Source organism: Ascaphus truei, chromosome 12 (genome assembly GCF_040206685.1).
Source record: "Ascaphus truei isolate aAscTru1 chromosome 12, aAscTru1.hap1, whole genome shotgun sequence".
Lineage (NCBI taxonomy): Eukaryota > Metazoa > Chordata > Amphibia > Anura > Ascaphidae > Ascaphus > Ascaphus truei.
In genome coordinates, this window is record NC_134494.1 from 40,130,135 (window position 1) to 40,151,776 (window position 21,642).

Here is a 21,642-nt window from a genome sequence, read left to right on the forward strand (position 1 = left end):
TTTTACCATTTTTATTAGGAATTAGGCAAGTTTACAAGCATCAATCACATCGCAGTATCCTAATACATATTTGTTTTCCAATTTACCGAGTGGGGGGGGGGGGGTGTCGCCAAGGGTGGCGCGACCTCTGGGTCACTGGGTGACCAGGGAAGTGAGAGGTCTGAAAAAGAGAAGGGAGATAGGGGGAAGGGGGGAACCTCCCCCAGCCCGCTGGCACCATCTTCCTTCAGACTAAGGTCCCGTGGGTCACAGTTTCTCTGTTTAGGTTCTTTTTGGGTGTCAGTGAACCTCCCAGGGTTCCCATATTTTGTAATGACTTGTAGTCTTACGCCTTAGAAACGCTGTTAGTCGTTCCATAAGCATTACGTCATCTATTCGTCTCTTAACCGCCTGGACGGAGGGGGAGGAGATCTTTCTCCAGGAGAAAGCCACAGCACACCTAGCCGCAGTAAGGATGGAGGAGATTCATTTTCCTACCGGGCGGTCAATTTCCTCAATTGGCCTGCCCAGGAGGAAGGTCAGTGGGTCTGGGGTTATTGTGAGGCCGGTTACCTCTTGGATTAAAGTTTCAATTGACAGCCAATAGTTTTGGATTTTTGGGCATGACCACCAAATGTGGGCCATGTCTCCTCTCTGTCCACAGCCTCTCCAACATAGATCCAAGGCCAGGGGGTAGATTTGCTTCAATCTAACTGGGGTAAGATACCAGTGGAACATGATTTTGTAGATATTCTCTTTTGTTGTGCTATAAATGGAAGTTCCTGAAGCTGCGTCCCAAATGTCCTCCCAGTCTTCTCTATCTATATCTATGTTTAGTTCCGCCGCCCACTTGGACATGTAGTCGTGAGTGGAGGGGCCTGCCGTCCTCTCCAAGCCAGCGTATATGCTAGAGATCAGGGCTGTTTGATGCGTGCCGGTTTGGCATAGCCTCTCAAAGTTGGTGAGGGGAGGAAACTCGAATTTTGAGGACAGTTTTTGGAGAAAATGCCTAATTTGAAGATATTTAAATGGGCTCAGTTCTGGGGCCTCGTGTTTTGATCGCAATTCTTGAAAGTTCAGCAGCCTTCCACCGCTCAGCAGGTCGGCGATCGCCCTGATCCCCTTCAGTCGGAAATCGTCAAATTGTTTGGGTTCACATCCTGGGGGGAAGTGGGGGTTGTTATGGATCGGAGTGAGCAGTGAGCCCGGCGTTGTTAGTTTAAACTTCGTTCTACATTTCCGCCAAACTTCCCAGGTGTGTCTTATAGCGCCAAGGTCGAAACTGCGGGGTGATCTATCCCCCTTGTCTATGCACCAAAGGTGGGCCTGCAGAGAAGGCGTTTTTACGTAGTGGGATTCCATGTCTAGCCAGCAATAGAGGCCCGGGTCTGCATTCCACACTACGGCTTGCCTCAGTTGGGCTGCTAGATAATACTTTGTGATATCTGGGACCCCCAGGCCCCCTCTCTCTCTGGATGCCAGGAGGACCGACCTGGCAACTCTGGGTCTTTTGCCCTTCCAAATAAAATTAAACATTTTGTTCTGAATGTTTTTAAGTTCAGAGCCGGGGACATGGATCGGGAGTGTCTGGAAGAAGTATAGTAATCTGGGGAGTATATTCATTTTTACCGAGATCATCCTTCCGATCCATGAGATCTGGTAGTCTTCCCATTTATCCAGATCCTTTTTGATTTTTCCGAACAATGCCGGGTAGTTGTATTTATATACTGATTGGTAGTTGCCTGATACATTCACTCCCAAGTATTTAATGTATGAGGAACTCCATCTATAATTGAAGTTTAGTTTCAATAGGTTAACTTCCGGCTCTGGGACATTTAGGTGTAGGGCCTCTGATTTGTCATTATTAATTTTGTAGTCCGAAATTTTGCCGAACTCTATCAATTCTTTATGTAGGTTGGGAAGAGACGTTTGGGGGTGGGTTAGGGACAATATTATGTCGTCTGCAAAAAGCGAGATTTTGTAATTTGTATTGCCAATTGGAACGCCCTGAATGTTTACGCTCTCGCGTATTTTAGCCGCCAGTGGCTCGATCGTCAGGGTAAAGTGAAGAGGGGACAACGGACACCCCTGCCTTGTACCGTTCTTTATGGAAAATCTTTGTGCCGTGCCTCCCGGGAGCTTAATTGATGCTGAAGGGTTTTGGTACAATGCTCGGACCCCCTCGAGGAATGAGTCCCTGAAGCCAAATTTTTGCATAGTTTTGTCTAAGAATAGCCAATTGATCCTGTCAAACGCCTTCTCTGCATCTAAGCTCAGGAGAACTGCCTTGGTATTTGTATGATTAATGTGGTCTATAATGTTTATGTCTTTGCGGGTGGTGTCCGAGGCCTGTCGGCCCGAGACAAATCCCACTTGATCATTATGGATCAGTCTGGGTAGGATGGGGTTTAATCTATTAGCCAAGATTTTGCCGTACAGCTTAAGGTCATTGTTCAACAACAATATGGGGCGGTAACTTCCACATTGCATTGAGTCTCTGCCCTCTTTGTGGATTATTGCTAGGTTGGCCAATGACATTGAGGCTGGTATGGGTTCACCTTCCATAAAGGAGTTGAACAAGGCTAGTACGTGAGATCATAGGGACGGGAGGAATCTCTTATAGTAGGCGTTTGTAAATCCATCAGGGCCAGGGGCTTTGGATATTTTTAGTGCTTTTACCGCGTCTGCCAATTCCTCTTTTGTGATCTTCCCGTTGAGCGTCTCATTCTCCTTCTCTGTCAGAGATGGGAGATTGCAATTGTCTAGATAATTCGAGACTGCTGTGAGCCTTGAAGCTCTATTATCCTCCTGAGTTCTGAGGTTGTATAATTTGGTGTAGAATTTGGTGAATTCTTCCGCAATGTGTTTGTCATTATATAATATGTCACCTGATCTGTTCTTAATCGCAGTTATTTGGGACCTTTTTTGTACCCCTCTTAATTTGCTGGCCAAAAGTTTGTCAGCTTTATTGCCCTTGTCGTAGTATCTCTGGTTAGTCCATCGGAGGGCTTTTTCGACATCCTCGAGCTGGTTCTTTTTCAGCTCGTTTCTAGCGGTAGTTAAGGCTTTGTATATTTTCCCTGAGGGATTGGATTTGTGTTGCTGTTCTAGTTTGATTATTTTTTCTGTCAAGTCTTTGAGTAATTTTGCCTTAACTTTTTTTCTATGGGATGCTATAGAGATGAGTACCTCTGATGGTTGCCTTATGGGCCTCCCATAGTACCGCCGAGGATGAGACTGAATCCGAGTTGGTCTTAAAGTACTCTGACAGGGCTGACTTGATTTCTCTCTCTATTTCTGGGTGATTCAATAGTGAATCGGTTTAGTTTCCAGGTAAATGTGCTCGACTTTATGAATGGAACAGAGAGAGTTAACGAAATAGGGGCGTGGTCCGACCATGTGATCGGCCCTATATCCGTTTTCTGGGAGGCCTCCAAGACATTCTTGGTTGTAAAAAGGTAATCAATGCGAGAGTAGGTCTGGTGGGGTGCGGCGTAAAAGGTGTAGTCCTTTTGGCCCTGATGTTGGGATCTCCAAACTTCCACTAGGGAAAATTCTTTGATAATTGCTCTAAATGCAGTTCCTGTCTTTAGGGATAGTACCGTGTGTGGGCGATTTGGGGGGAGCGTCCTATCCTCTATTGGGTTTACGGCCATTTTTAGGTCGCCCCCTACTATCGGTGATGATAGGTAGGATCGATAGTACTTAGAACTTCTCTCATAAACTCTGGTTAGTTCTCGTTTGGTGCATAGAGGTTGATCAGGGCGATCACCGCACCCGCTAATGAGCCAGGTACCACAAGAAATCTACCCCCTGGATCTGAAGTTTTTTAGACAAAATTGAATGGGGTTCCCTGGAGGCCGCCTATTCTAAGTCTTCACACAGAGGCCAAATACGAGCAAGATCAGATACTAGCCTGGAAAGACCGCAAGACTTCTCTTCTGAGAATTCAGAGAACTAACAATTCAGCAAGAGGCGCTGGACATGGAATTGTCAGACAATGATTTTTTTGGCGGATGAATCGCCCTCCTTTTTGCTCTCGAGCTGATTGACCGGCTTCTCAAGGCGGTAAGAAAGATTTTACAGATGGAGGACTTCCCCCTCAGGACCTAGAGATCGCCTATTCAGGAGCCTGCGTAGGAAGACGAGAACCTTCCTGGTTCACGACGAGGTGAAGAATATGATTAAAGCAGAGGGGTCCCAACCAGACAAACAAAGATATCCTTGACCAGGAAATGTTCAGAACTGTACCCATTAAGAAGTGGAAGCTTGGGGTTGCTTCCCAAAGGTTGTCACAGCAGTATCAAGGTTATTACTAGACTAACAACCCCGGCGGTAGACTATGCAGCCTCCTTTCGGGATGCAATTGCAGGCAGTTGGAGGACGCCTTGAAGTCGTTTACTGCAGAGGGTGCAGCTGGCAAGCCTTCTATAGCTATAACATTCGTATCAAGAGTGAAGGATCGTTGGACTCCGTTAAGCTCGAACATCTCACGTAGGGACTCAAATCATTTCAGGATTTCTGGATGCTCAATGTTGTCTGTAGGGGGTATTGTCTGGAATTCAAGACGTTATCCGGTAGACAGGCCTAACCAACAGTGTCAAACAACTGTTGAAAGACAGAGCGATCAAACCGATAACGCCACGAGACCAATATCGAGGCATCTACTCTCCACTGTTCCTTGTAAAGAAGGTGAATGGAGCATTCAGGTCTATACTAGACCAAAGGGGAGTAAGTAAACTGCTCCAAAGTAAGGCGGTTCAAGAGGGAGTCCCGCAAGACCATTATTTGAGCAGAGGACCAGGGAGACTAGTCCATTTCAGTAGATCTGAAAGATACCTACTTCTGCATGCCTATATGGTAGACACAGAAGGTATGTAAGATATGTGATAGGGCTAAAGCACTATCAAATTCAAGACACCTGCCTTTGACCTCTTGACTTCGCCGAGAACATTCACAAAGGTGTTACCACTCATTGCTGATTTAAGGAAGGAGGGAATACAGATATTCCACTGCCTCAACGATATTTTAATAAAAGTACGAAGCATGGTCCAGTTGCTCCAGCACCTAGCTCATGGCTGGCTAGTCAACATTGAGGAAAGTTTTAACTGGATCCAACCCAAGACCTAAGATTCTTGGAAATGCAGTTCAATATGCAACTGGGCATAGTTTTTCTTCCCTCCAGTAAAAGGGAAAGTTTTGAAGGAGATGATCAGAGCTAGCAATCCATGGCAGGGTTCGAAAATTCATGAGGCTGATAGGCAATTTCTCTGCAATTATACAGGTGGTAAAATGGGCCAGGTGGCATATAGGAAAGTTCTAACAGAACTTCATACACCAATGGCACAGACTTGCAACAAGCCTAGTCCAATTGAACTTTACCGCAAGACGTAAGGGAATCCCTAAAATGATGGGAATGCGACAGAAACCTAAAACAGGTTCTCCACTATAGGATCAAGTTAGCCTCGTACTTACGACAGATGCAAATGGCACAGGCTGGGGTGTCCAACTCGGGACAGAGAGCCGAAGGGAAATGACCTACCGGAAGTCACGAAACGTCAGCAAACATTTTTAGAATTAAGAGCCGTAATGGAAGCGATCAGGCACTTCGTATGATGGTTACAAGGGTACAGCGTGACGGTCAGGTCAGAGAACCATATGACGTTGACCTGAATAAGGAGACAAGGAGGGACAAGAAGTCCCATACTGCTTTTTTGTTTATTGGTGTGGTGTTTATTCTAGGACTTCCCCTCCCCCTTTCATGCGGGTACTGCTTTGGTAAGTCCCATTGGTGACCACTGCTATGGGGACAACCAGGAAAATAGAAAATTGATACCCAACTTACCATAATTTTAATTTCTGGACAGTCCATCCATGGCAGTGCTCCCCAATCCCCTCCCAAAGTTATTATGTCTAAGATGAACATTTTTCTAGTTATATATTTCAGCTTTTGTACCAAGTCTACCTGGGGAGGAAAGATGGGGCTAGTTATATGTCCTCCCACTGCTACATTTCTGTCCTACCTCGGGTGTACGGTGTAACATAACCCATTGGTGAGCACTGCCATGAATGGTCTCTTCGGGGAAATAAAATTACTGCAAGTTGGGTATGAAGTTTCCTTTTTTCTTTAGATTGTAGTGTTTTTGCACCTGGGCACACCAATCGCGGCCTTACTGTAACGCGCGATGTGAACAGTGCCCCTATCAGGCAGGCCATAGACCGCGCTCGATTCTCGGCCAGACAAACAATTTTGAGTGCCGCGTGACGGCCTGGTCACGTGCGCGGTTGAGCCAATGAGGGCGAAGTGCTCACGTGACGTCACGGCCTCGCATCCCCGTCGCGTCGGACCTCAGTGCAGGTTTTGTGCGCTTGACGTAGAGCACACGGCCTAAACCTCGTGATTTTGGTTTATTTGTCCCCTCTCGTCGTGGCAAATTCTTGGTAGAAACTTCCTGACAATCTGCCTCTGGAGGTGTGAAAGTGACAGGCTGCGCTTATAGTACTGGCGACGCGGCAGCGTGGCGACATCCGTCGCCATTGCAGCAGCGATTTTTGCTTGGTGTTAGAGGCGAGATGGCGACCGGGGGCGTGGCCGTGAGCGGTTCACCCTCATTGGCTGAACTAGACGTTTTCAGTTCTCTCAAACTCTCAAAATGTATTTATAAAATATTTTGCCAGCAAAAAAGTGCACAGAGTTACCTCTCGTTTTCAAGTATGTCCAATATAGCCACTAGCATGAATTTAGTAGGAACGGCTTTATAATTCACCCTTAAACTCAATATTTGGAGTTTTCTGCGACATTCTTCCGCTAATTAAGAGGACGGTTCATTCTTTTGGTGAAAGTGAACCAAGGATAAGTTAATTCTGTTACATGTAAGCTGATTGGCACCGTTTTAAAAGGGAAAAATCCATGGTAACGAGTTGATTTGGGGCAAATGATTTCAAAACGAAATGACCTTGTATAGTCCGTGACAGTGCTGCTCTTTAGTTTCCGGAGTAAATGTCTCTCTATAGCTGCATCTATGCACACAGCGCGTGACCGCGGTAACACCATGTGATGGGAACAGGCGCTACAGACATGAAAGTTAACATTAGGAAAAGGGGTCCCTGTCTGAAGAGCTCACCGACTAGATTGTAAGTAGGGTGAGCTTAGATATGGGGCCGTATGTAGTCAAACAAATGGCCACAAGTGTGCGATAGACGAGTGTTTCCGACAAGAACCGGGTCATTTTCTTGTCACGTAAAGCCGTTGCTCTCTGGGCTTTAATCTTTCTAAGGAAGCAAATGACACGAGCTTAAAATAAAATAAGCACCTTGACCCACTCATTTGTATTGTCCTTGTAACAGTTCCTTTGCTGGTCCACAGAGAACGCAGTGTTATTTTTCACTGTATTTGTTCCCTGGATTTCAGCCTCCAAACATTGAGTATCTACAACAGGGGTCTCAAACGCAGTCCTCAAGGGCCACCAACAGGCCAGGTGTTATGGATATCCCCGCTTCAGCACAGGTGGCTCAGTCTTTCTTTCAGCACAGGTGGCTCAAAGACTGAGCCGCCTGTGCTGAAGCAGGGATATCCATAAACGCTGCCCTGCTGGTGGCCCTTGAGGACTGCGTTTTGATGTTACCTGGCTAAGTGCTTGCAGATTGCTAAATTGGACTACACCAAGAGAACAAGATTAGCTGGTGTGGAACAGAAGGTCGCTGGGTCACGGAGGCTCTTGTAGCCTGGTATTGCATGTGTGCCGCTGCACCCCTCCCAGCTTCACCTGTCTTCTCCGTTCTTGTTGGTGGGTTTATCCGGAGATATTTACTTTGGTCAGCGGGAAAGGGCCCTGCTTAACACTGAGGCTTTATTTGAAATCTCCTATTTCAGCCCCAACCTTGTGTGCATGTGGCACATAAGCACTGAACACTTGAGTATGCTGTGTATTGAGCCGCACCTGTGACGACTGGAAACGTATGCTCATGTGCTCGGCGCTTTACAAGATTAGACGGAGTTGCTAAGGATTTTCACAGGGTTCCCTAAATTATATATGCAAGAATACATTTTTTCTAACACTGAACAATATCTGGCATCGATTGCCTTGTCTTTCCTTTGTCCTGGTGCGATCTTGGCTCTTGTAGCGGCATTTGATGTCTCTTGTCTGCTGCGTAGTGTCAGCGCTTGTTTGTATATTACATTAGCCGATTCTCATTGGCTGGAGGGGATACTTTAGGTGCGCAAACGGTCTCTGACGTGTTCCCCTGACAAAACGCGTTGAGGTCACGTGAGGCTGTTCTAGCGCGTACATCCATTGGCTGGGGCAGACTAACCGGGAAGCTCAAGCGGAGGAATGATCTGCCGCATGTCGGCGCAGTCCGGACTTTACTCCAGCGCCGTCCGTGGTTACTCGCTATTGTAGCTAACGCTCAGTGTCAGTCCCTGCCTTTGTGGCTTTTTTATGTAGTCATAGCTATTGGTTGCTTTAGACTTTGTTTATTACATTTGCACTGATTTTTAAATAATTGTATTTCATTAGTTAAGTTTGTATTTTTTGTGGTCTTAGAGATGTCATGTTATTATTTTTGTATAATTTGTGCGTGGTTATTTTTGTTGAAAGGTCCTTTGGAATCATGAAATGTTTTATATTGATCCCCGCCCGGTGCGCTGTGTGCATATTCTATATCAATTGGAAACCAATGCTGGTGTGTTCAGCACTTTACAGGATTATGCTGCGTCCAGGGTTGCAGCAGCCGTATGGAGGTGCGCTGAGGGAAAGCCTGGCCTTGGTTAGCGCGCCGTCGGGGGGCGGGCCAGTGACATCATGGAGCTGGTTTGCCCTCATTGGTAAGCACCAGCGTGCCTCAGCGCCTAAGCGCTGACCATGCCCGAGGCCTTAGGCAGAATTGCTAAGGATTTTCAGAATGTCTCCACCCGAAGTATCTGAGCCTGCATGCGCTTTCTGCATCGTGCAATCCCTGCACCATGACCCGCATGCGCTTTCTGCATCGTGCAATCCCTGCACCATGACCTGCATGCGCTTTTTGGATCGTGCAGTCCCTGCACCATGACCCTTATGCGCTTTCTGCATCGTGCAGTCCCTGCACCATGACCTGCATGCGCTTTCTGCATTGTGCAGTCCCTGCACCATGACCCGCATGCACTTTCTGCATTGTGCAGTCCCTGCACCATGACCCGCATGCACTTTCTGCGTTGTGCAGTCCACGCACCATGACCCGCATGCGCTTTCTGCATCGTGCAGTCCCTGCACCATGACCCGCATGCGCTTTCTGCATCGTGCAGTCCCTGCACCATGACCCGCATGTTATATAATGTTCAAATGCTTGGAGCAGGGGAGCGCAAACCTTTTTCAGCTGCGCTTTCCTGTATGCTCCCCCTTGCTCTCGCGCTCACCTTGCTCGGCAGCGTCAAATGACGCTGCGGGGTCACGTGACCCTGTTGCCAGGGAGATGGACGTGTGACGTCACTCCGCATGGCGTCGCATTACCATGGCAACGCGTCCCTGCAGCTCTTCAGAATCCCGGTAAATAGCAGAGGCCTCGTGATCCCCCGGCATTTAATTTAAATGCCTGGGGGAAGAGCGCGGGGCCTCTGTAACCGCCCGCGCCCCCCGTTTGCGCACCGCTGGCTTAGAGCAGGGGTGGGGCAACTCCAGTCATCATGGGATACCAACAGGTCAGGTTTTCAGATAATTGCAGCTTCAGCACAGTGTGCTCAGTCTTTGACTGAGCCACTGATTGAGCGACATGTGCTGAAGCAGGGATATTCTGAAAACCTGACCTGTTGGTATCCCTTGAGGACTGGAGTTGCCCCCTCCCCCCTTGTACTACAGGGTAGTAGCATCTATAAGATCTGTGATGTTATGAAGAGCTCTGCCTTCATGTCCTGCTATCTCATGGACAGCTGTGCACCTCCATCTCAGGACCTCCTTTATCTCCAGATAAGGGAGCACAGGCTTTCTTTCCATTACAAGTTCTGCTTATAGCTTTACGATCCTGCACTAGCGCTCCTTCCTCCAGTATGTGCTACGCCCGGTTTGGGGCCCCAAGGAGTGATACACAGCCAGTTGTAGCTGTTCAGCTTGGATAAGGCTTGTAGGGCCCCGTGTTAAAAATGGACAAGAAGCAAAAAAATTACACATGAGTGCTCATTTGCATGTCATTACCCAGAATCCCTGGCTGCAGTGGAAGCATTGTACTCTAAAAGATAATAGGGAAAGGCAGGTTTGTGGACTTGTCTGTGGTCACAAGTGGTATTTTTATTTGTTGACAAGATAATGAATAAAATGCTCCATTAGTGTTTTTTTTTTTGTTTTGTTTCCAACCTCTTCTGTAACTTTTTCCATTGAGTTCAACCCATGTTAAATTTAGACAACACAGATACTCGTCCTATATTTGTATTTTCTTGATGTATTTTTTATGGAATGATGCCCAAAACTGTGCTTCATATTGAATTGCAATATTGAGTATTACTGGAGAGATGGATTTAAATGTGTTTGCACGATAGACTAAGTGACTGTAGGACATCGGTCAGACTGTGCGGATTGCTTTAGAGGCACCGCTCCACTGGCGATGAGGTAGTTACTGCTGAATCAGCTAAGTTGCTCGGTGGGTATAAACCTCAACAGCAGGGGTTTCCAACCCTTTTTTTGGTTAAGGAACTCAAAGTGAAATTCTGAGGAACCCCCAACCCTCTCTAATAGCGCGTCTCAGATCAGATGCATTGTAAGGAACCCCAACCCTCTCTAATAGCGCGTCTCAGATCAGATGCATTGTAAGGAACCCCAACCCTCTCTAATAGCGCGTCTGAGAGCAGATGCATTGTAAGGAACCCCAACCCTCTCTAATAGCGCGTCTGAGAGGCGGAAAGTGATTGGTGTGGGGAGGGGGTAGAGGGGGATGGGAGGGAGGAGTTTGGGTTCCTAGAAATCACAAGCGACGCCAGGTACTTCCAGCTAGTTCACTATAAAGCGGAGAAGGGACCGTTCTGATGGCATTGGTGACAAATTGCCCCAAACAATCACAAGGTACTGATATCGGGGGCTTGGGATATAGGGAATGTCTTTTTAGTGCAAGGCAGGGACTATGTGGATAAAGTCTGGGTGAGGCCTGTGTGGGAAGTATATAGCTGGAGCTAGGTGTGCGATATGGGGGGTGGCAGGAATGGATGTCAGGGCTCCTGATATTTGGTAGAGGGGGTGAAACTTGGGGTGCTGCTCCCAACCCCCAGGACAAAGCAATGGGTGTTTCTCTTCATTCCGCTCTGTCACTTGCCACTATCTCCATCGATCTGACATTCTGTTTATCTGATGTTGCACTCATTCCTGCTTCGCCAGGGAAAAATACACAAAACAAGCTTAGTGCATCAGCACTTTCATTGTGCACAGAACTGAGCCTCCCTTCACATGGTAACATCCCCTTTCAAATGGACCACAAACTTTATCACACGCCTGTACCTCTCCCAGTCCATTCTGTCTGTCGTGACCAATGCTGGTTTCATTGAGCACTTTCCTTGTTCTGTCTCTCCCCTGTAGTGCTTGTTTCCCGGGAGGGTTTGCTATGTTACTCCTTTCCTGTCCTGTGTAGCGTCTGATCTGTTCTCGGCTTGCCTGGGCAGAGTTGAGCTCTGTCTGCTTGTGTTTATTCCAGGGGGTAGGGTAATTGGAGAGACCATGGCATCTTTTAAACTTGATTTCCTGCCCGAGATGATGGTGGATCATTGCTCTCTGAATTCCAGTCCTGTGTAAGTTTCTGAGCTGTCTTATTTCTTAGATGTGGGAGTCTATTCCATGTCACCTGTGTCAGTGGTTAGGTGGGATCCAAACACCAGATGCAATTCTATACCACCTTGCAAAATCCAAGTGTTGGGGGTTTCAGGCCTGTGACTACACTGTTCTTTTGGTTTAGTTGGCGGCTGTTTATTGTGGTTTACTGGAACAGTCCTGTACGGAATATGCCGAGTACTTGTTGGTGATTGCCGTTTCTTGTCTGCGCTGTACACAACACCTGCATGGCTCCACCAAATGTATTCTTTACTCAGTCTTTCTGTCGGGTGATGGTTGTCCTCACACACCCCTGTCTAAATATTGACTCCCAGCAATGTGTGATCTGCTGCTGAAGCTGCCCCACTGCCCTCCCTTTTGCAGCTCAAAGAAGATGAATGGCACCATGGATCACCCAGACCAGCCGGACCTGGACTCCATCAAAATGTTTGTCGGTCAGGTTCCCCGCAGCTGGTCAGAGAAAGAGCTGAGAGAACTCTTCCAGCAATACGGAGCTGTCTACGAAATCAACATCTTGCGGGACAGAAGCCAGAATCCTCCTCAGAGCAAAGGTTTGTCCTCGTTACATTGGGCCCTTCGCCTTGTGCTAGAAACTGGTTTGCTGAGTGAGGCTGCGGGGAATCTCCTCATTCCCGGCACCCATGCCTCTCGGTCATACGCTTGCAATGCCCAGGAGCGTTCCAGAACTGGTCTGCACCCAGAGCTGTGACGCCATAACGTTAATCTGCTCATTGGGGGTACAAGATTTCCTGTGGCTGGGGTGTATACGTACACAAATGTGCTTTCCATGCGCACACCCTGTCTCACAAAGCACTGCCATGTTTCTTTTTGCTGCTAGGGTGCTGTTTTATTACTTTCTTCACGCGGAAAGCTGCATTGGATGCACAGAATGCTTTGCACAACATGAAGATTCTCCCTGGGGTAAGCGAGCCGTTCTGCAGCCTGGCGTGTACAGCCCTAATACGCTGTGTCTCTGTGTAGGTAGGAGGGATCTGCTTCTGTGGATATATTGTGTGGGGTATGTGAGGAAAGGTTAGTTGGAAAGTTGCACCTCTTGGGAGCAGGATAAAGTCCTCCTAAGGGCTGTTATATACAGCATGCGGCCGTGCGTTCCTATGCGAACGCGTGTGCACGTGCCGCATGCTTTTCATGTATATGGAGCCGGGAGCTGCAGGTGTGTGTGTGGGTGGGTTGTGTGTGTGGGTGGGTTGTGTGTGTGGGTGGGTTGTGTGTGTGGGTGGATTGTGTGTGTGGGTGGATTGTGTAAGTGAAAGTAAGTCCTAGATAATAAAAAAAAAATTTTTAAAGAAAAAAAAACACACACAACCCACACTCACACACACAACACACTCACACACACAACACACACACACACACACACATTCATTTGAGCGCAGGTAGCAGTGCGAAAAGATGAATTTCTTCATCTTCGCCGCTGTCTGTCGGCTCCCCTCTCCCTGCCGTGCGCGCATGCGGCCCTTCTCTAGAAAGGCTGACTAACGTCAGCCAACTGAAATTGCGCGCGCGCACGGCGCAGCATAGAACGTGCCTAACTGGTCTGTGTGGCTTTTGGTTTTAGATGCATCATCCCATACAGATGAAGCCAGCTGACAGCGAGAAAAATAATGGTACGTAGAATTGTGTCCTGTTACTTTCATGAGCTCCATGTGCTGATAGTAATGTTATGGTGACTTCCGTGTGCTGATAGTAATGTTATGGTGACTTCCATGTGCTGATAGTAATGTTATGGTGACTTCCGTGTGGGGTTGTCACGCAGATGTTTTTCCTCTGTTTCGCCCCTTGCTTTTTACTGGTTGAGTAACAAATCCATCTCTGAACATACGACTTCTTCATGGGCTGCTGGAGTTGTCATTTGTTCTGTCCTTTCAGTTGGTACAGATATGAGCACTGTGGTATTGATGATCTTAAAGCGGCAGTCCATGATGTCTGGTGTTAGATCTTTCGCTCTCTCTCTCTCTCTTTCGCTCTCTCTCTCTCTCTTTCGCTCTCTCTTTCGCTCTCTCTTTCGCTCTCGCTCTCTTTTGCTCTCTCTCTCTTTCGCTCTTTCGCTCTCTCTCCATCGCTCTCTTTCGCTCTCTTTCTCTCTCTCTCTCTCTCTCTCTCTCTCTCTTTCGAAGCAAGGGGTCTCCGGAGTTGAGCACCATCCATTTCAGCTCTGGCAACCCCCTGCTTCCGGATACACAAACCTCCGTAGGGGGTTCTGGTAGTCGCTTGGTTAGCAGGGTTCACGTTATGTCGGCGTTTCAAAGCTCCATTGCCCATGGGCCAAAAGCTGTGACATCATTGGTCCGCATGACACGGGAGCTTTAAACTTTAAAGCCCAGCTAGCTTAGGCCGTGATTATACCAAAAACCGCACACGGCTTCGCCCAGAGCATCAAAGCAAATAGTATGCACCCCTGTAAAGCGCTTATACCTGCCGTGAGTGTCGCACCCTTGCTACTGCAATGCGGGAGACTGTTGAAGTGTTTTCCAAATTAGTTTTCTGGTTGCGATGGCCATGTCACGTGATGCAGCCGTCCAATCAAAGAACCGATTTCAGCCTTGTCTCCCCTGCAGTCGAGCATGCAGAAGAATGTGCTTGTGCACGTCGCAAATGTGACGTCACAAGTGAGCGCGCAGTGCATCTGCATAATCGCAGCTTTAGCCGGCGCTTCTACCGAGGTCAGTATCTTCGGAAGCGGGTCCATACATATGGGATCCCCTCTCTGCGCCTCTATATGGCCACGGCCATAGTGCAGGAACGCATAGCGGTTCGCCCTCATTGGCTGAACTGCCCACGTGACTCAGGCGCCGCGACAAAACGCAAAAATCTTGTCTTCTGGAAATGCTGTCGCGTTTCATCGCTTGTGATCACTATGGACGGCCTCATACAGGCTCCATTTCTTGTTGGCGCCGTCTCTTGTTCATACTGTCGCGCGCACTATGGACGGCCTCATAGAGGTGCTGTCGCGTGTTCACGCCATTGCGGTCCCTATGGACCCGGCCTTAGTCTTTGTATCTAGGAGGCCAGGAAGGGCCGGGGAGCGAGCGCCTTACTAAGGAGTTTCTGCGCCTGGCAAAATGACACTCGGACCAGGGTGGCGGTTCTGTTATACTGTTTCCCAAACTAGGATATATCTATCTGGAATTATGTCCATTTTGTTTTATCTGATCCAGATTTAGAGTTTCTCTTCTGTTTGTGTGATTAAATGACCCAAGTACAGTGCGCAGTTAGTATATACCAATGTGTGACATAACAGGGTACCAGTAGCCTCTGTTTGCACTCACTGATGGATGTTAATTAGTTCTGTTTCAATCATATTCAGGAAGGCTTGTTATATCTTGAGCCGAATTCGTACTCGTAGCATTACTTATAAATAAAGTACATTTTTAAGTTCAGAAAAATGCTGCGGTAAAGGACAGTGTCTGTAAGGCCAAGTAACTTTCCCCTTGTACGTTGTAATGTTTGTGTCCTCCCTCACTAACCGTCTCTCCTCTCTGCCCTTTACTAATTAGCTGTTGAAGACCGAAAGCTGTTCATTGGGATGGTTTCCAAGAAATGTAATGAGAATGATATCCGGGTCATGTTCTCTCAGTTTGGACAGATAGAAGAAAGCCGGATCCTGCGGGGGCCTGATGGTTTGAGCAGAGGTAGGTAAAGCCGTTGGGGGAGAAATCCCTGTGACGTCTCTTGTTTGTATGTGCAATGAGACTTTCTACGGACAAAGGGAATTTACCAAGGCGGGTGCTGCAGAGTCATGTGCTTATTCTCCACAGGTTGTGCGTTTGTGACATTTACAACCAGATCCATGGCGCATACTGCAATCAAAGCCATGCACCAAGCACAAACCATGGAGGTAAGTCTCAGCAGCTTGCGTTGTATTGGCTTGAACGCATAGGTGTGTTTAGACCAGGGGTGGGCAACTCCAGTCCTCAAGGGCCACCAACACGTCAGGTCTTCAGGATATCCCTGCTTCAGCACAGGTGGCTCAATCACTGAGCCACCTGTGCGGAAGCAGGGATATCCGTTTAACTCTAGTTGGTGGACCTTGAGGACTGGAATTGGCCAGACTAATATTACCCCAATCGCTGCACACACACACGCGCTGTGGGAATCCTACGCATTTAGCGGTGTTTGGTGTGGCGTTGTTCAGACACGTGACTGGTTGAGGTATTTGCTTCCAGGGATGCTCCTCTCCAATCGTAGTAAAGTTTGCAGACACCCAGAAAGACAAAGAACAGAAACGAATGACGCAGCAACTTCAGCAACAGATGCAGCAAGTCAATGCAGCCTCTATGTGGGGAAACCTTGCGGGGCTCAATACCCTGGCACCCCAGTACTTAGCAGTAAGTGAAGAAAGGGCGCTGTGTGGTGTGTTTTTAACGCTTGAGCAATTAAAAAGTGGGGGGCTGTGCTAGTGCCCTAATGCAGGAGAAGTCTTCCAATCCTCACTCTTTCTCGTTCGATACTTTCTATTACAAAGTGTTCTTCCCTACTCCTCCCCTTCTTGCTGAACATATGGGACCTGGCAGTAAACTGTCCTCGGGTATGGAACGGTTCAAGCAAATGAAACGCTTGGAACCTTCTTCTCTTGCGACCCCCGCCCCCTCCCCCATTTCCTCCCTAGATGTAACAAAGAGTTTAAAAGTGCAAATTTCGGGCTTTAATAATACCCGCCGCGTTCCACCGCCTGTCGGGCGAACCGCAGTTGCTCTCCCTGGTAAAGACAGAGGAGGCATTAACATGTGGTTGCCTGTCTCTCTGCATCGGAGGCCTGCACTTTTTAATGTATTTGGACAGTGGAACTGTACAAGCCAATTCTCACTGGGCCCGAACTGCGGGTTTCTTACGCTAAAGCTGCTACCGGCTTGCAGTGTGCAGGACTTCTGGTTCCTAACCTTTATCTTTTGCCGTGTAATAACACACCCCACTTTGTTTCTCGTACTGTCTTAACTCACCCTTCCCACTCGTTCTTCTAAACCCTCTGGTTTTCTGTGGTGTGTGACACTTCTCCCACAGCAGAGCTCAGCCCTCACTCTCCTTCTTGTTTTGTTTTGGTGTAATGTCTAGCTTTATTTGCAGCTCCTCCAACAGACGGCCTCCTCTGGGAACCTCAACTCCCTGAGTGGCCTCCACCCCATGGGAGGTGAGTACTCCATGGAGATGCAATCAGGTGTGTGTTTTACTTGCAGATTTCTTTTTCGTTATTATTTTTGGGGAGGGCTTTCGTATCACTTAATCACCAGTCATAATCAGCATTGTTTATCTCCTGTAAAAGCACAGACTTTGTTTGCTTCATGTTGCACATGGTGTTCTCACGATTCTGTTGCACGTTACAGGACTCAATGCCATGCAGTTGCAGAACTTGGCAGCTTTGGCAGCTGCTGCCAGCGCCGCCCAGAACACCCCAAGCGCTAGCTCAGCACTCACTAATTCCAGCAGTCCGCTCAGTGTCCTGACCAGTTCTGGTGAGCTGCGCATTATTCTTCTCTGGGGAACGGTTTTGTGTCGTTCATTGCGGAACCCGTTTTGCAGTTTGTATCTGGAAGAGAGATTGGGGGATTCAGGCAGTAAAGGGATAAGGCAGGGGGGGGGGGAACTCCTGCTGGGACACTGGTCTCAGAACTTGTAGGACATAGGACAGACGGGCACTCACATTTAACTGTCGGTTATACGGCCGCGGGTGCGCGCACACCCCCAGGGAATAGCTGGCAATGGGTTCTGCAGATTATAATCAAGTGAACGGCACTCGCGTGGTTAAATTCATAAAAAGTGAGCGTTTATTAGTGGTGCTGGATTAATGTTTCGGTACCAGCGTGGTCTTTTAAACCGGGACCAACACTATGATCGTGGACCATCCCCTCCACTAATCCAAATCGAGCTTTGGGTGTCCACACAAGTGAACAAACAATTCCATTCCTATATGTCTACCCATCACAAAAAGAACAATGCATGTGTGTATTCATAACAGACGTGAGCATAGCTGGCAACAGTGCAACCTGTTATTTTATCCAAATTCGTTATTCACTCTCCCTCTGGACAATGACTGACCCATTTTCTGGCAGAGAAATAACCAATAAATGTTGATTAAAAGGAGTGAATGCCCTTGGTTTACCAGGAAATATATTTATTGGGGATTTAGAAACCGTGCCTGGCTCAGTCCCTGTGGAACGGAAATGGAGCCCATCATTTAATCTGTAAAATGTTGAGTTTAGGTCTGATTGCCCAGGTCAGTAATCGAGTATTATTAGGTTTCTATTCAGACATTTGTCTTTTTTTTTTTTTTTTTAAAGCCCTCTGAGGTTCCCAGCCCACGAATACGTTCATGGACGTTTGTGCCAAGCGGTCGCTTTGAAATACTGCTTTTCGTTTCGATTAACGGTCTAAAGTCACCAGGTCAGCTCTTAGAGATGAGGAAAGCATTGCGCCGGTGTTTCATGAAACTGGCAGCATGAAGTAAAACAAATGGGAGGTTAGCCGAACGGGAGCGAATTCGGAGATGGCGGTATTTAATCCAGGCCCATTGTTTTTTTTATTTTTAAAGATAATTGTGGACTTGGGCGGACGGCTCTTCTGCTCGGCAATCGTGCAACCTAGAAACTTGTCCAATTTACACCTAGTAAAAAATAGAGACTGTACCCTGAGCGTTTTAGGTGGTGACTTGTGGCGAGTTCTCCGCTCTGCTGTGCTCGGGGTTATGAGCGCAGGGGCAGAGCTTCCGCTTCTGGTAGCATTTGTAAGCGTTTCTTACGTTTGCTTTGCTTCTCCCTCCAGGATCTTCACGCGGCCCAAGTAATAACTCATCTGTTCATTCCATGGCCTCTCTAGGAGCTCTGCAGTCACTGGCTGGGGCCTCTGCCGGTCTTAACGTTGGCTCTCTAGCAGGTAACCTGGCAAACTAATGATGCGGTTGGCGGGGGGGGGGGGGGGGCATTGTTGTTTCACCTGTCTCTGTACAATCCTCTAACACAGGGGTGGGCAACTCCAGTCTTCAAGGGCCACCAACTGGTCAGGTTTACAGGATATCCCTACTTCAGTACAGGTGGTTGTCGCCTGTGCTGAAGCAGGAATATCCTGGAGGACTGGAGTGCCCACCCATGCTATAAGATATGGTTTAATACTGAGCACCCACCTGACTCTGAATATCTGTGTCTCCATGTGCAGGGATGGCTGCGTTAAATGGCGGGCTGGGCGGCGGCGGGATGGGCGGTGGCGGGATGGGCGGTGGCGGGATGGGCGGCGGCGGTCTCTCCAATGGTACCGGCAGCACAATGGAAGCCCTGAGTCAGGCTTACTCTGGAATCCAGCAGTACGCAGCAGCGGCGCTACCGTCACTCTACAACCAGAGCCTGCTGTCACAACAGGGCCTGGGAGCTGCTGGGAGTCAGAAAGAAGGTAAGCGGGAGGGCGGCGGCGTGGCTGGCCACTCCCCCCCCCCCCACGAGATCCAACGTATCGTACGTTAATGGCGCGCTCACCTGGACAGGCGCTTAACAGGCTTGCTGCCGGTGTAATAGTGAGCAAATATTCTCAGCTCTTCAGTCACTAAAGTGATTCAGTAGCCATTGTGATGAATACCTGATGTGCCCACAATGTGAACAAGATAACCAGCAAGGGTGCCAGAAGTTAACTCTTAAATTAATGTTTAATTATAGGGAAAAAGAGTACAAATATAGTAACACGCGCTGATCTAGCAGATCTGAGAGCTTATTAATGAAACATGATTCTTTGTTATCCCCCTCCCGGTAATGCCTTGCTGTCTCATATCCCCTCTTCCCCACCTTACTATCTCCTCCCCTAATCATGCCCTGATACTCTTTGCACTCTCTCTCCTCCCTTCCTTGCTGTCTCTCTCCTCCCCTCTCTTTGCACTCCCTGCTTTACTGTGTCTGCTCCTCTCTGTGCGCACTACACACCCTCCTCTCCTACTCATCTGCCTCCCCCTCTCCTTGTCTCCACTGCCATTAAAATCCCCTCCCCTAGTGTTTCCTCGCTCAGTCTCGAGGGGGATGTATGTTTTTATTTATATAGCGCAGGCAGTGTACTCTGTGCTTTTCAAAGACCATACAGTACAGGGAATTATAATAATACAGTAAGTGCCGCAAAGTCAGACAATAGGAAAGGAAATCCTGCCTGACGTGCAAAGTCCAGTTTTGTATTCTTCATTTCCAATTCAACTTCAATTTGAACTCCACAAACACTTTATATGTGACACTTAAAGATGTTACACAGTCAATGGGCAGTTTCATTGGCTGGCCCTGGTTGAGTGACGGGTCGATCAGTCTATCACAGAGGGGGAGGGATGTGCCTCCTTACTGGTTGTGTGAGTGACAGGTCATTCAGCCCATCGCAGAGTAATGTGCATACATCCTTAGAAAAAAATATATATAGATAAGTGATGTTTTTAGTATATATAAAAAAATGAAGACAACATTTTGGAGAATGACTGAAAAGGAGCATTAAAAGGCGTGAGACTCACAAATCCACCATGTAAATACATTGAGAACCCGAGCTGTAACAAGTTTGTATCGTCTAGGTCCAGAGGGAGCAAACTTGTTCATATACCATCTGCCCCAGGAGTTCGGAGACCAAGACCTCCTGCAGATGTTCATGCCATTTGGAAATGTTGTGTCCTCCAAAGTTTTCATTGATAAACAAACCAACCTCAGCAAATGTTTTGGTAAGTGGGAGTATCCAAGAACCAGTTGCCAATGTCGGGGTATATCTTGGGGAAGCCGTCTTTGCTCTTAAACTGCATTAAAAAAAATATCTGACCCAGCAGTGTCCGTCATCTCTCTCCCCAGGTTTTGTGAGTTACGACAATCCCGTCTCCGCTCAGGCTGCTATCCAGTCCATGAACGGCTTTCAGATTGGAATGAAACGCCTGAAAGTTCAACTTAAGCGCTCCAAGAATGACAGCAAACCGTACTGAAAAGTACTGCCCTGGGAAGTGAGCGAGAAGGATGTTCTGGTAAGTGTGGGAAGGATATTCCAAAGCGAGGATGTGTAGCTGGAGGAACACACTTAGTGATCCTGGCTAAGAACACACAGACCGTGCTGTCTCAGCAGCCCTGAAACTTCTCCATGTGCTAAAAGCCGGAAGCCTCTTTCCCTCCTAAAGACTCTGGGTACAGCTTTCTGTTGTGGATTTTGCTTCATATGGAAGAACAGCTTGTACTACTTGTTCCAAGTGTTTTATTTTGGAGTTTAGGTGCCATATCAGTGATTATTTTTATTATTATTATTTGGACTTTGCTGTGTTTGTACAATGTGTGACACGTCCCAGCGCCAGCACCCTTCGAAAGGGTGGCCACGACTAGCCAGTGATGTGACCCTGGCTTTTCTTAGCACACACTTGCCATGCCGTGTAGCCAGTGCCTGCTAAACCGGTGCACCGTCCTGTTTGGAAGCTGTGTGCACATATTACCAATATGTTATGTAATAATAATTACCATTATTATTGGGCCTTGGAAGGACGCAGCCGTGTCCTTCTCAGTATCTTTTAGTTATCCTGTTTAAGGTACAAATTTATAGACTGGTCAGTCTGGCCGTTCCACCTGTGCGTGCGAATTGGTTGGCAGAAGGCTTTCTCCTTACTCCATTCAGTTTTCATCACCGTGATGCATCTGGTTGATACTTGGTGTGAATGTTACGGTTCGTAATACTGTCCGGGGTGCAGCCAAGCCCAGTGGGAGGTGGGGATATGTAACATTCACATGACCATTCGATACCTTTGCAGCGGCCCCCGAAACACTCAGCGCTGCCGTGGCCTCAGAAACTGCACACGCTGGCTTTCCTTTGACATTCTCCGAATGATACGTGGCAAGTGGAGTGCAGAGGTGAAAGGTCGAGGGTCAGGTTTCTGTAACTTTCACGC

The 21,642-nt window shown here is 47.9% G+C and overlaps 1 protein-coding gene across 19 annotated transcripts in view; it reads left to right on the forward strand.

Moving 5' to 3' along the window:
* Nucleotides 1–21,642, forward strand: part of CELF1 (CUGBP Elav-like family member 1) — a 38,669-nt gene that overhangs the window by 12,559 nt on the left and 4,468 nt on the right. For 4 of the 19 annotated variants that reach the window (XM_075567443.1, XM_075567441.1, XM_075567439.1 and 1 more), the window contains exons 3-14: nt 12,126–12,313; nt 12,601–12,683; nt 13,342–13,390; nt 15,281–15,415; nt 15,542–15,621; nt 15,950–16,111; nt 16,836–16,938; nt 17,105–17,233; nt 18,540–18,650; nt 18,930–19,160; nt 20,302–20,445; nt 20,570–20,736. In XM_075567443.1, coding sequence (XP_075423558.1) covers nt 12,136–12,313; nt 12,601–12,683; nt 13,342–13,390; nt 15,281–15,415; nt 15,542–15,621; nt 15,950–16,111; nt 16,836–16,938; nt 17,105–17,233; nt 18,540–18,650; nt 18,930–19,160; nt 20,302–20,445; nt 20,570–20,697 — 1,533 coding nt within the window. In that variant the 5' untranslated portion in view covers nt 12,126–12,135 and the 3' untranslated portion in view covers nt 20,698–20,736. Of the gene's footprint in view, nt 1–11,628; nt 11,723–12,125; nt 12,314–12,600; nt 12,684–13,341; nt 13,391–15,280; nt 15,416–15,541; nt 15,622–15,949; nt 16,112–16,835; nt 16,939–17,104; nt 17,234–18,539; nt 18,651–18,929; nt 19,161–20,301; nt 20,446–20,569; nt 20,737–21,642 lie in introns of all 19 variants that reach the window. The other 15 variants (XM_075567433.1, XM_075567432.1, XM_075567434.1 and 12 more) reach the window with 13 other exon arrangements.